This window comes from Rhinoraja longicauda, chromosome 9 (assembly GCF_053455715.1).
Source record: "Rhinoraja longicauda isolate Sanriku21f chromosome 9, sRhiLon1.1, whole genome shotgun sequence".
In the NCBI taxonomy this organism is placed as follows: domain Eukaryota; kingdom Metazoa; phylum Chordata; class Chondrichthyes; order Rajiformes; family Arhynchobatidae; genus Rhinoraja; species Rhinoraja longicauda.
The window spans coordinates 57,513,556-57,528,681 of record NC_135961.1 but is presented as its reverse complement, the minus strand read 5'-3'; the positions used below and the strand labels follow the sequence as shown (position 1 = coordinate 57,528,681).

General features: G+C 43.6%; 1 protein-coding gene across 2 annotated transcripts in view; it reads right to left on the bottom strand.

Moving 5' to 3' along the window:
* Positions 1 to 1,017: 1,017 nt before the first annotated feature.
* Positions 1,018 to 15,126, bottom strand: part of memo1 (mediator of cell motility 1) — a 49,004-nt gene continuing 34,895 nt past the window's right edge. Inside the window, exons 5-9 of one of the 2 annotated variants that reach the window (XM_078405921.1) lie at positions 13,785 to 13,896; positions 8,253 to 8,395; positions 6,048 to 6,124; positions 2,745 to 2,849; positions 1,018 to 1,696 (exon numbers count right to left, since the gene is read on the bottom strand). In XM_078405921.1, coding sequence (XP_078262047.1) covers positions 1,565 to 1,696; positions 2,745 to 2,849; positions 6,048 to 6,124; positions 8,253 to 8,395; positions 13,785 to 13,896 — 569 coding nt within the window. In that variant the 3' untranslated portion in view covers positions 1,018 to 1,564. The remainder of the gene's footprint in view (positions 1,697 to 2,744; positions 2,850 to 6,047; positions 6,125 to 8,252; positions 8,396 to 13,784; positions 13,897 to 15,126) is intronic. The other variant, XR_013547684.1, reaches the window with a different exon arrangement.

Genomic DNA, 15,126 nt, shown 5'->3' with positions numbered 1-15,126 from the left:
GGAATGTTTACAGATAATGTTTAATTGAGAAAAGGACAAACATTAGGAAACAGACTGAACTGGAGTAGACACTAGTCCTGCCAACATTCAGTTTGCCATCTAACAAACCTCAACCAACCTTGGATTTGCAAACTTCTCTTTCCTTTATCAATTCTCAACTACTTTTCTGGTGAAATGCTTTGGGTTATTAAACCCTACCTGTGGAAGAAATGCTTCCTACCAGCACCTCTGAATTTGTCCATCTCAATTTCAGTGCATCCTCTTGAAGGTACGTTTCTTCTCATCTCCCCTACAAGATCCTCAATTAAGCCATTTTACTTCTAAAAGGAATACAAAACATCATTCATAATTGAGGCGTTTAGCTACTTCCTGTAACTTCTCCTTTACCTTTTCATTTTTGCACTTATTTTCTATGACTTCGTGTCTTCAAACATCATTCTCGCACTCTTTATCTCAAGGTTTATTTCTTTTCTTTGCCTCATCCCTTGGGCTGCCCTGCCTTTGGAACATCTCCCACCAAGAGTTGGATCTCAAATAAGGCAATTACTGCTCCACTTTGAGAATGGCGATGGCAGCCAAGATGTGGTGGGACTGGACTAGGACTAGGGCTGGGACTATATGGTGCAGACAAACAAAACAGAAGGTATTGGGGGTTAGGTCCAGGATTGCTATCCAAGGTAAAATGGTGTTGGTACCTTGGGATTTGACAATGAGAAGAGGAGTCAAGGGCTCGCAGATGATTTGAATGATAGTTGAGACCTGACAAAACGTAAGGAGAGGGGAGAATGGGAGTTGCAATGACAGTTTGATGTTAGCTTTGTTTCACAGAATGTTTTGTTTCCTACTCAGCTCCCATTGCTTTGCACCGGACAATAACAGTTTTGTTTGCTGAGCTAACCTTGCAGAAAAGAAAATGGTTAAGACAGACCAGGAGGGATTAATTAGGCCCTTCCTGCTTGGAGAAATATTCAGGCAAAATCTGAAACTGTTAAAAGTATGTGTCAAAAGTAAGAAAAATAATCAAGAATAAAACTTTAATTGTTTTTTGAAATAGGTAATAAAAAACACTACAGTTAGTGACAATTCAGATTACACATCAGATAGCAGGAAATCTAAATCATAAGACCATGTTGGTGTGTGTAGCCCTTTATTAGCAACTAAAGAAAAAAATAACCTTGTACAATGTTGGCAGCAGCGGTTTGCACTGCAGCTTATATTGAGTAACTATGGTATGAGATTATAAATGCAACTGACTTGGATATAAATGGTACACTCTCACTGACATCCTGCCGAACTATCTGTAAGCAAGTACACATCTATTGTTTTATACTGCCAGCTTTGGCCAATTTAATTGCTAGTTTACGTCATCCTGTACCTCACCAGTCTAAAAAGGAAAACAAAACCATAAAGCACATGTCAATCAAAACTATGAGGGACTACACCTCAGAGAAGAAAAAGTTCAAATGTTCAACATCCGATAGCTCCAAATGATGGAGGTATGTATTTGAAGGAAGGCTGGGATCAGGAGACAGAGAATGCAGTGGCTTTCCTGAGTAGCAGTGATTCAGTGGACCATCAGAGTACCCGCAGCATAGCTAACGGAACTATCGTCCCAATTTTTGCATTGACTTGATTGAGCGTAGTTCAGGAACGAGAAAGCCATGTTCATCCCACTCTTCCTCAATTCCGTCACTGCCTAAAGAAGAAATCGGAACAGCCCTTAAGGTCAGAGGTAGGAGAGTTTATATTTCAGGTATCTGGCTGTTTGCGTACAAATCTTGAAAATCTTGATAATGATCGGCCATCAGGCTGAACTCCCGGCAAATTAAGGAATGTCGAAACAAGGAACTGCAGATGCTGGTTTACGCAAAAGAACTCCAAGTGCTGGAGTAACACAGCGGGTCTGGCAGCATCTCTGGAGAACATGGATAGGTGACGTTTCGGTTCAGGACCGGAAACGTCACCTATCCACACTCTTTAGGGATACTGCCTGAGCCACTAAGTTATTCCAGCACTTTGTGTCCAAATTAGGGAATATCTTCTCCGGATACAGGGGAACACGATAGCATGAGGAATGATTCTCATGTATACAGCAAATCATTTTTCAAGAGTTTGTTTTTTGCGGCACTGGAATCTGATTGTCTCTGGTACAAGGAAGTGTCTTTGTTGAACCATAATGGGGAATCTCTAAACAGCGTATGGCAAAAACAATCAAATTTCGCAATCATTTTGAATGATCTTCTGAGTAAAGATGGGGAAAGTAGGTCACAAACTGCTGGAGTAGCACAGCAGGTCCGGCAACATCTTTGGAGAACATGGGATAGGTTACATTTCAGTTCGGGACCTTCTGAAGAAACCTATCCATGCTCTCTAGAGATGCTGCTTGATCTGCTGAGTTACTCTAGCACCTTGTGTCTTTCTTTGTAAACCAGTATCTGCAGTTCCTTGTGGCACCTGCATGTGTAACGTATTCAAAAAGAATTCCACTCTGCAGTTGCAGATGTGACAAATAAAGCACCATTGAACCATTAGGAAAGAAAGTGTTTGACTTATTTTATCCAGGATTCTCCCTTGTCCAAAACAATTTAATCTGAATATATCTCCTTTCTCCAGCGCATATTACTGGAGAGTGGTAGACACTTGCTACTTTAGATTAGATAGCCCTGGTCTACAGTAAACGAGGAGCCTGCATGACAATAGTATGAAAGGGGGGAAAACAACGGGCTTGAATACTTTTAACTTACATTGAGCAGAACCCCAATCGGGTGACGGCCACAGATAGTGTTGTGGTATTTCTTCAAATAGTTGTTAAATGATACAGCATCTAGTTGCTCTATAATATCCATACCCTGAAATAAAACAGATTAAGTGACTGTGTTTTACTGAAAAGTAATCCATTATATGGTTCACTGCAAAATTGTCCATGTTATAGGTATCCTGCTGCCTTCAGACATCTATTCCTGTGTTTGAAAGACAGCTCCTATCTTACAATGGCTCGTGGTTACAATAGCTCATGGTGTAAAGGGGAACAGACAACATCTAGGTATAAAAACCATGAAATCTGGCAAAACCTAGAAATGCATGGATCAGCCGCAATCAGAGATGGAGGAATCTTAACCCATTCTGCTTGTTGCATTCTGGGAGGGTGGGATGGGGGAAGGAGAGGGTGCTGCACCAATGCAGGAGAGGTTTGGGCCCAACGGGTCCACTTGGTCTAGTCAGTACTAAAACTGCAAGGAATCACTACAGGCAGGGAAGACAAAATTGCAAACTATGTTTGATGTACAACCTGCCACAACTCTACAGTGCCACCAGGAAATGAGCCAGAATGGGTTTCACTTCATCTTCTGGTCATCAGTCACGGAGTGACTTAACTCCTAATAAAACATATTCCTGTTGCTGAATACAATGTAGTCTGATATCGACACCAGTAATATTAATAACACTTTAATGTAATTATCGATCCGTGATAAATAAGGGACTGCTGGACTTGCACGATTAAACAATATATAGCTCAGCCAACAAGTGGTGCAAGAGTAGAGTTGCTGCCTTACAGCGACAGAGACCCGGGTTCGATCCAAACTACGGGTGCTGTCTGTACAGAATTTGCATATTCTCCCCTGTGACCATGTGGGTTTTCTCTGGGTGCTTCAGTTTCCTCCCACATTCCAAAGACGTGCAGGTTTGTAGGTTAATTGGCTTCTGTAAATTGTCCCTGGCGTGTAGGATAGAACTAGATAGAACAGGCGATCACTGGTCGGCACAGACTTGGTGGGCCGAAGGGCCTGTTTCCATGCTGTATCTCTAAACTAAACGAGACAATTGCTTCAAGCCATCAACACTTGAGAAAAGAACAAAGTTCTAATAAACTTTTTAGTTAATTAATTGTTTCAATTCTTTCCATAATTATCCATGTCAAAGTACCTGGGTGGATTACCAAACTTCCTTCCATTACATATCATATCATATCATATATGTACAGCCAGAAACAGGCCTTTTCGGCCCTCCAAGTCCGTGCCGCCCAGCGATCCCCGTACATTAACACTATCCTACACCCACTAGGGACAATTTTTAACATTTACCCAGCCAATTAACCTACATACCTGTACGTCTTTGGAGTGTGGGAGGAAACCGAAGATCTCGGAGAAAACCCACGCAGGTCACGGGGAGAACGTACAAACTCCTTACAGTGCAGCACCCGTAGTCAGGATCGAACCTGAGTCTCCGGCGCTGCATTCGCTGTAAAGCAGCAACTCTACCGCTGCGCTACCGTGCCGCCTTTGAAATTAAAAAAATACTCTTCTCTCAGTAGTCAGTTCTGTTCAACAAGTCTCTCAACACATTGTCTCTCACATTGTGGGTACTGGCTAATAATTTTTGTTCTCTCCATGCAGGCCCACAATAACACAAACCACGCATATTTCCCATTTCCAGCTGACAATCATTGCTCCATCCGATTTATAAACATGCTAAAAAGCTCAATAGTAATAGATTCAGGCTTCCATTAACTCAAAGCTCAAACAAATATCCATAGAGTCATAGTCATACAGCGTGGAAACAGGCCCTTCGGCCAACTTGCCCACACCGGCCAACATGCCCCATCTACACTGGTTCCACCTGCCCGTATTTGGCCCATATCCCTCTTAACCTGTCCTATCCATGTACCCGTCTAACTGTTACTTAAATGTTGGGATAGTGCCAGCCTCAACTACCTCCTCCGGCAGCTTGTTCCATACACCCACCACCCTTCATGTGAAAAAGTTACCCCCCAGATTCCTATTAAATCTTTTCCCCTTCACCTTAAACCTATGTCCTCTAGTCTCGATTCACCTATGCTGGGCAAGAGACTATGCATCTACCTGATCTATGCCTCTCATGATTTTATACACCTCTATAAGATCACCCCTCATCCTCCTGCGCTCCAAGGAATCGAGTCCCTGCCTACTCAACCGCTCCCTACAGCTCAGACCCTCAAGTCCCGGCAACATCCTCGTCAATTTTGCGCCTTCAGCAAAGAGGGTGAAAGGTATGTACTGAAAAAGGTCGTCTGGAGAAGCAACTAATTTACTGAAGATATTCACAAAACTAAAGCCATGAATGCACTTGATAGTAAGTTGGGGTTGAGAGGGAAAGATAGATCAGCCATGACTGTCTTAATCTGATGAGCCAAATGGCCCAATTCTGCTCCTAGAATTTATGAAATCTGAGAACTCCCTACTCATTAGCACTTTCACCTGACCTGTAGATGTTTAGCTTACCAACAGTTTTATCACGGGTAATTTGGGATGGGCATTGAATAATGTCCTCTCCAGTAATGCCCACAATCTGAAAATAAACTGGTACAAGAAATGCACCAAATGTTTCTTTTCATGATGTACATTCTATGCAGATATGCTGTGGATGCATAGTTAATCGACACTGGTTGCTGATTAAATACAATTGAATGCGGAACAAAAGTAAATGAGTGGGGGGAGGGAGCTAGAAATGGGTCTACTTTCTGAAAAGTCTTTCCAGGTGAGACAGAGGTTCACCTGCACCTCCTCCAACCTCATCTATTGCATCCGCTGCTCCAGATGTCAACTTATTTACATCGACGAAACCAAACGCAGGCTCGGCGATCGCTTCGCTCAACACCTGCGCTCGGTCCGCGTTGGCCAATCTGATCTCCTGGTGGCCCAGCACTTCAACTCCCCCTCCCATTCCCAGTCTGACCTTTCTGTCATTGGCCTCCTCCAGTGCCATAGTGAGGCCCACCGGAAATTGGAGGAACAGCACCTCATATTTTGCCTGGGCAGCTTGCAGCCCAGTGGTATGAACATCGACTTCTCCAACTTTAGATAGTTCCTCTGTCCCTCTCTTCCCCTCACCCTACCCAGACCTCCCTCTATCTTCCTGTCTCCACCTATATCCTTCCTTTATCCCCCCCCCCCTGACATCAGTCTGAAGAAGGGTCTTGACCCGAAACGTCACCCATTCCTTCTCTCCCGAGTTACTCCAGCATTGTGTGAATAAATACCTTCGGAAAACAACCCATCGTTTCCCCATACCATTTTATCCAAGTGCTGAATTGATCTGTAGATCTCTCCTTGACTCTCGTCGTAATGTGTGAATCGAAAACGTTGCCCTGAAAAATAACAGAGGTCAGAAATCAAAAGCAGAGGTGGTGAGGCACGCTTCATCCTAGCTAGAAATATCACATCACTGCCCTGTGACATGCTAATCCAAATGGTCTCCTGGCATGCTGTAAATTGTCCAGAGCTCCGTGTATAACGACATGGGCCTTGAGATATTAGATGGCTAATATTCGATCTTTCAGGAATTTGCATTCATTTGTACTTGTGGTTCTCAGTACATCCGTACATAAAATGTACATAACAACTTCCATGATCTAAAATGTAAAAACAAGGAACTGCAGGTGCTGGTTTACACAAAAGGACACAAAGTGCTGGAATTAATCAGCAGGTCAGGCAGCGTCTCTGGAGAATATGGATCGGTGGTGGTTTGGGTCAGGACCCTTCTTCAGACTGATTGTGGGGGGGGGGGGCGGGCTGGAAGAGAGGGGAGGCAAGACAACGCGTGGCAGGTATTGGTTGGCCACAGGCGAGGGGGGTTTTGAGAGGCAGATGTTGCCTGACCAGCTGAGTTACTTTTGTCCTTTTAACTTGCATGACTTGAAGCTCAGCCTGATGTTGAGTACAGCACCCCGTGCCCTGACCCCCGACCTGAAGAAGTACCCTCTTATTGCAAAACGTGCAGCACTACCTACGCACAAGCCATCCTTTATCTGAATGAGAATGGCAATTAGTATTAGACTCGGAACAATGGTGTATTTTGATTTCTGCCCACAAGGAACTCGGCTGAAATCAGACAACTCATTTCAGAGTGTATGTTTGAACACAAGTCCCAAAAGTTAATAAGCCAACGCATTCTGCCACTCAACTCTTTTTACCCCCCAAATTTCTATCTCTATGCAGCTGTTCTGTATTCTATCTCTGACACTGGTATGATAAAATACTTCTGAAGCTAGGCAGCTGGTGAAAGGAAGAGCTAACATCCCTGCCTGCAACATGCCCTTGCATTAAACAACAGCAGCGTTATAATACACCCGGTGAACAAGCAAACAAAATGGGCAGGGGACACACATACACTTTGGCAAGTGTTTTTTTCTTTGAATGGAGAGTTCCATCCCCAGCTTTTGAGACAAATCAGATGACAAACATTCCTTATGATATCTGAAGCAAATGATACAAAGTCATTAAACATTTAAAAAAACTGACCAGCCAAATACAAAAGACACAAAAATATATTCTTCATATTTTTTTGGAGTGGACTGCAATGACCATTTGAGGGAATCAGATCACAGAGGTTAACTGTGGGACATCAAAATTGAGTCCCAGCTCACTTAGTCAATCTCATTGTGTGGAGAGATTTTGTTCAAAACAGTTCCCTTTGTGCATTTACCTTTTAATGGATCAGGTTTCTGTCTTTTGAAATAGGAGCATAATATAAATGTAGGTTAAAAAGTATGTCATGTTTCCACAAGGACATGAATCGCAGGTGTGTTGGCATGCACATGTATGCAATATCTAGGCAGACAGGCTAATGTTGGTGCCTGGTCCAGTATGAATGCCAATTCAGTAAGTGTCAGTGTGTCTTCATGGTCGTGCTAGGATGTGTGAGTGTGTAATACATGGACTCATGTATACAGATGTGTGGTGCACTCCTGTGTATGTACATTGTACTGGTATTTCAAAAATGGGGGTGAGGGAGAGGGGGGGAGGGATGGGGGAGGACAGAGAGGGAGAGAGAAGGGAGGGGGGAGGGAGAGAGGAGGGGGGAGGGAGGGGGGAAAGGCGGGGAGAGGGAGAGAGAGGGAGGGAGAGGGAGGGAGAGGGAGGGAGAGGGAGGGAGAGGGAGGGAGAGGGAGGGAGAGGGAGGGAGAGGGAGGGAGAGGGAGGGAGAGGGAGGGAGAGGGAGGGAGAGGGAGGGAGAGGGAGGGAGAGGAAGAGCGAGAGCGAGAGAGGGAGAGCAAGCAAGGGAGAGATGTACAACTGTACCTATGCACCAGTATATGCATGCCAGTGTATTAAAGATGCATGCCAGTGTATTGAAATAAGAAAGATTTAGAAGAGCCGATGATGTTAATGGAGAGAGGACTGTTTATATTAATGATCAAACAAAACATTCATGTTGCTCTGCTCTCAGAATGTTTCTAACAGCAGAGTCACAATGAGATTGAAACAGGTACATACCCCAGTGACAGAAATCTGATGAAATCACAAAGAGATTTAGAGGATCTGCAAGGTATTTACTAAAGAGCTCCCCGTACATCTGTTCTTTGGAATCACTCAATGCTCCAACCAAAACAGGAACAATGGTTAACTCATCTTTTTGGCTGGTTAAGAACACAGAAAAAAATGGTCATTTAAAAAAAAATGTGAGTCAAACAGCAATTGAGAGACAGTTTCAAGTTACACTTTGTTACCCAAGTTTAATTTTAGAGATACAGCGTGGAAACAGGCTCTTCGGCCCACCGAATCCGCGCCGACCAGCGATCACCCTGTGCACTAGCACTATCCTACACACCCGGGACAATTATCCAACAAAACTGGATGTCTTTGGAGTGTGGGAGGAATCCGGAGCACCCGGGAAAATCCATGCGGTCCTGGGGAGAATGTACAGGCTCCGTACAGACAGCACCCGTAGTCAGGATCAAACCCATGTCTCTGGCGCTGTAAGGCAGTAGCTCTCCCACTGCGTCACCATGCTGCCCCCTACTCTATTATCTTGCTATAATGTTATGTCTCGTAGGTGACCAATGCTCTGTGGAAAATGCTATTGATAGAGAGGCTGTCACCAACCAATACCCTACAGACCCGAACTGAAAAAGGGGCTTTGAGCAGCTACAGATGTGTAATACAACCTCGTGACAATTGAATGGCATGACAGGTTACTTCTTCTAAAGGGAATTAGTTTGGAAGGACAAAGGATCTCTTTGTCGCACTGTACTGTATATTTATTCTTAACATAGAAAATAGGTGCAGGAGTAGGCCATTCGGCCCTTCGAGCCAGCACCGCTATTCAATATGATCATGGCTGATCATTCAAAATCAGTAACCTGTTCCAGCTTTCTCCCCATATCCCTTGATTCCCTCCACCCAAAGAGCTAAATCTAACTCTCTTGAAAACACCAGTGAATTAGCCTCCACTGCCTTCTGTGGCAGAAAATTCCACAGATTCACAACTCTCTGGGTGAAAAAGATTTCTCGTCATCTCAGTCCTAAATGGCCTACCCCTTATTCTTAAACTGTGACCCCCTGGTTCTGGACTCCCCCAACATCGGGAACATGTTTCCTGCATCTACCCTGGCCAATCCTCTAAGAATTTTATATGTTTCTATAAGGTCCTTCTAAATTGTAGCGAATACAAGCCCAGTCGACCCATTCTTTCCTCATACATCAGTCCCGCCATCCCGGGAATTAACCTGGTGAACCTACGCTGCACTCCCTCAATAGCAATAATGTCCTTCCTCAAATTAGGAGACCAAAATTGCACACAATACTCCAGGTGCGGTCTCACCAGGGCCCTGTACAACTGCAGTAGGACCTACTTGCTCCTAAACACCAATCCTCTCACAATGAAGGCCAACATGCCATTGACATTCGTCACTGCCTGCTGTAGCTGCATGCTTACTTTCAGTGACTGATGTACAAACACACCCAGGTCTCATTGCACCTCCCCTTCTCCTAATCTGACACCATTCAGATAATAATCTGCCTTCTTGTTCTTGCCACCGAAGTGGATAACCTCACCACATTATCCACATTATACTGCACCTGCCATGCTTCTGCCCACGCACCCAACTATCCGAGTTACCCTGCAACCTCATAGCATCCTCCTCGCAGCTCACACTGCCACCCAGCTTTGTGTCATCTGCAAACTTGGAGATATTACATTTAATTCCCTCGTCTAAATCATTAATATATATTGTAAACAACTGGGGTCCCAGCACCGAGCCTTGTGGCACCCCACAAGTCATTGCCTGCCATTCTGAAAGGCACCCGTTAATTCCTGCTCTTTGCTTCCTGTCTGCCAGCCAGTTCTCTATCCATGTCAATACCCTACCCCCAATACCATGTGCTCTAATTTTGCACACTAATCTCTTGTGTGGGATCTTGTCAAAGGCTTTTTGAAAGTCCAGATACACCACATCCACTGGCTCTCCCTTATCCATTCTACTTATTACATCCTCAAAAAATTCCAAAAGATTAGTCAAGCATAATTTCCCCATCATAAATCCATGCTGACTTTGACCGATCCTGTCACTGCTTTCCAAATGCGCTGCTATTACATCTTTAATAATCGATTCAAGCATCTTCCCCACTACCGATGTAAGGCTAACTGGTCTATTATTCCCTGTTTTCTCTCTCCCTCCTTTCTTAAAAAGTGGAGTTACATTGGCTACCCTCCAGTCCATAGGAACTGATCCAGAGTCGAGAGAACATTGGAAAATGGCCACCAATGCATCCACGATTTCTGGGGCCACCTCCTTGAGTACTCTGGGATGCAGACCATCAGGCCCTGGGGATTTATCTGCCTTCAGTCCCAACCGTTTACCTATCACCATTTTCTGAGTAATGTGGATTCCCTTCAGTTCCTCCCACTAGATCCTCGGTCCCCTAGTATTTCCGGGAGATTGTTTGTGTCTTCCTTAGTGAAGACAGAACCAAAGTATTTGTTTAACTGTTCTGCCGTTTCCCATCATAAATTCACCTGTCTCTGACTGTAAGGGACCTACATTCGTCTTCACTAATAGAAACATTTACCGTCAGTTTTTATATTTCCCACAAGCTTTCTTTCATGCTCTCTTTTCCCCCTCTTAATTAACCCCCTTGTCCTCTGTTGAGTTCTAAACTTCTCCCGGTCCTCTGGTTTGTCACTTCTTCTGGTATATTTATATGCCTCTTCCTTTCCTTTAACACTATCCTTGACTTTCCTCATCAGCCACTTCTTTTGCAGTCATCAATCATCTCCCTTTTGTCCATGTCCATGTCCTTATCATCAAGTTGATTGATACATGGAGCCACAATTCCAATTTCCAACACCAGCATTGGTCTAGCATAACAACACTTTAGCACTAAAATACTTCCACCGAATCAATTTATGAATTTTTTAAAGTGCAGATCCACTAAATGCAAATAATTCGGCGGAGGTCTTGCCTGATCTGAGAGTAATGGCATAACATCTGTTAAATTTAAAAAAGAGAAGATTAAAAAAATTAAAAAATAAACATTAGGCACCTTTACACTATTGTGTGTTCCTGGTCAAATGAATACAAAATGCTGATATCATAACCTTAAAGAAGCCAATGTCCCAAACTTCACAACTAAAGGCCATTGCCTCATCTCCCTGCTGTTTCAGCATAGCCCGAGCTTTATTGCAAGTGCGACCAAGCCTAATCTGTTTACATTCAGCAAGTATAAAACATCGGCCTGCTTGGAAACACTAAATCTTATTTTAAGTAGACTTGAACATCATTTGCAATGAGGTTGGAGTCAATCCAAACTCCCCAGAAAAACAGCAACCTCTTGCAGCTTCAATTTTCAGTTCATTATTTGAAAGAGGCCAAATACCCTGAAGCAATTGAACAATACAATGTACGGCATCTGCATTTATTGACCTACTCCCAACAACACCTCATTTTTAACATTCACTTCCTGGTCTACAAAACTCTCTCTGGATTCTTTATGTAACCTCCTCTGCCCTGGCCTTGTAATTCTCTGAAATCTGAATACTCTTCCATCTCTGGCTTCCTACTCATCCTTGGCATTTAGTCCTCCTCCAATGCCTTAAGCTCCTCAAATCACGCACTAAATGGCTCAACTTCTCCCTCTTTAAAACCCACCTCTAAACCCTACCTTTTTGACCAGACATACACTGACAGTCCTTAGTACTGTACGGTGTTTCAAACTTTGTGCAAATATGCTTCTGTTATGCACCTGCACGATCCTTAATAAATTGATATGTCAAGATTTTAGTTGTTGTTTAACACAAGGCATTATTCATCGGTATACTTAAAAGGGTAAGGTGAGTGATGAATTCTAAAATTATAAACCCTGCTCAAATTATGTCTTTCTATTAATGTTCACGAGTAAAGTGTATGAGAAATGACTGTGAATGAGCAAAAGCAGACAATTAACACAATGTACTTTGCATGTTAGTCATCCTCTCAAAAGTCACTTTGCACTAAATTTTTGATTTTTTAGATTTAGAGATACAGCGCGGAAACAGGCCCTTCGGCCCACCGAGTCGGCGCCGCCCAGCGATCCTCGCACATTAACACTATCCTACACTAGGGACAATTTTTACATTTACCCAGTCAATTAACCTACATACCTGTACGTCTTTGGAGTGTGGGAAGAAACCGAAGATCTCGGAGAAAACCCACGCAGGTCACGGGGAGAACGTACAAATTCCGTACAGACGGCGCCCGTAGTCAGGATCGAACCTGAGTCTCCGGCGCTGCATTCGCTGTAAGGCAGCAACTCTACCGCTGCGCCACCGTGCCGCCCCCCAACATGCCACTATCATGCATAATAATAGCAGCCAATGCTCGAGCAATGATGAGATTTTTCATGAACAACTATTTGGGTTTATAGGACAGTCAGTCAGAACCTATTACTACCCTGGATGAAAATATAAAATGCTGGAGGCTGCAACGTTTAAGGTGAAAGGGGCAAAGTTTAAAGGAGATGCGCGGGGCAGGTTTTCTAACACAGAGGGTGATGAGTGCCTGAAACATGCTGCCAGGGGAATGCATATCTTCCATTTATACCAACTTCAGTTCAGTTTATTGTCACAAGTACCGGGGTACAGTGAAAAGCTTTTGTTGCATGCTAACCAGTCAGCAGAAAGACAATACATGATCACAATCGATCCATTTACAGTGTATAGATACATGACAAGGGAATAACATTTAACGCAAGGTAAAGCCAGCAAAGTCCAATCAAGGATAGTCCGAGGATTATCACAGAGGTAGATAATAGTTCAGCACTGCTCTCTGTTTGTGGTAGGATGGTTCAGTTGCCTGATAACAGCTGGGAAGAACCTGTCCCTGAATCTGGTGGTGTGCGTTTTCATACTTCTATACCTTTTGCCTGACAGGAGAGGGGAGAACAGGGAGTGGCCAGGGTGCGACTCTTCCTTGATTATGCTGCTGGCCTTGCCGAGGCAGCGGGAGGTATAAATGGAGTCAATAGAAGGGATTTATTCACAAAATGCTGGAGTAACTCAGCAGGTCAGGCAGCATCTCAGGAGAGAAGGAATGGGTGACGTTTCGGGTCGAGACCCTTAATAGAAGGGAGGTTGGTTTGTATGATGGTCTGGGCTGCGTCCACAATTCGCTGTAATTCCTTGCGGTCTTGGACAGAGCTGTTCCCAAATCAAGCTGTGATGCATCCTGATAGAATGCTTTCTATGGTTCATCTGTAGAAGTTTGTAAGAGTTGTAGGGGACATGCCAAACTTCCTAAGCCTTCTAAGGAAGTAGAGGCGTTGGTGTGCTTTCTTGGTTGTTGGTTCAATATGGCTGGTCCAGGAGAAGGGTCACAAGGACAAGGCGAGCCGAGGTCATGTTTCCATGTTGTACAGCTCTATGACACCATTAGTTACTTGAACCAGCAAGATAGACCGCTCCTTGATATAATACACTGAAGCCAATGCAATATATCAATATATCTAATAAATGCACACACAATCATGATGTTCAGCAGTTGGCAGTCTTACCTTTCCATGGTTTTCGCTGTGTAAGGCAAATGCATTTCAATACTGTGTTCGTCTTCATCTATCTGAATAGTCATTCGCTCAAACATTCCCGTCTTCCACAGCTCTCCGTATACTGAACATTGGGGGAAAAAAACTCAAGTCAAGATCACAACTACCATCAGCCACAATCCAATTTTCATTGATGCAAGACTTATCCACTCCTTTGAGAAGATCTGAACCCAATTCTATTTACTAGCTGTCCTGAGCATTCATTTATGGCTTTGAGGAACCAAGTGAATTATCTCCATATCGCACTCTCTTTCACACGATCAGGCAAGGAGCTTTAAAAGAAAAGCTGCAGGATCACAGCCTAACACTATCCACACTGATACAGGTTTGCTTGGTAGGACTGAAATTAACCGTCACCCACTGAAGACTTTTCGCGTGATTTTTAGAATGATTAAGACATGTAAGCCATGTGCAGGGTTTTATTAGTTATCATGCAAAGATGATCATGTCCCCAATACTTGGTGATGTGTTAACACAGTGTGACAATGGGGCTCACGTTGTCGACCTCCCCATGGTGAGCCCTGTCAACTGACCTCAGTCAGGCGAACGACAACAAACAGAGACAGCAGAAGCAGAAGAAGCTTCATAACTTCTGCTGCCTCAAACGCAAGTGTGACAATGCGACATAAGACACTGATACCTGGACTGTGCAGAAGAACGAGAGAGGAAAGGGTGTTTTTTTGCAACGACAGACAGTATTCCCACCAGTTTATTCCTAAACATTTTCATTATTAAAGCCTTGTGGTTTATTTTGTGATGGTTTGCAGACTACATAACAGTGGATTGTTTGATAACAATCCAACACAATTCTTTTGAGATACTGAAAATTGGGTTGGTCAGTTTTTAGAGGCCATTTATAAAATTGAGTCTAAGACCACGAAGAGCATTTAAACTCCAGTTGTTTAAAACAAAATCACATTCATAAATCATAGTTTGCAATTAGTGCTGTTAAGATTCAGGAATTAGCGCTGTTAAGATACAGGAATTAGTGCTGTTAAGATTCAGGAACAAGGTCCCACACAAGAGATTAGTGCGCAAATTTAGAGCACAGGATATTGGGGGTAGGGTATTGACATGGATAGAGAACTGGTTGGCAGACAGGAAGCAAAGAGTAGGAATTAATGGGTGCTTTTCAGAATGGCAGGCAGTGATTGACTAGTTGGGTGCCGCAAGGCTCGGTGCTGGGACCCCAGTTATTTACAATATATATTAACCATTTAGACGAAGGAATTAAATGTGACATCTGCAAGTTTGCAGATGACACAAAGCTGGATGGCAGTGTGAGCTGCGAGGA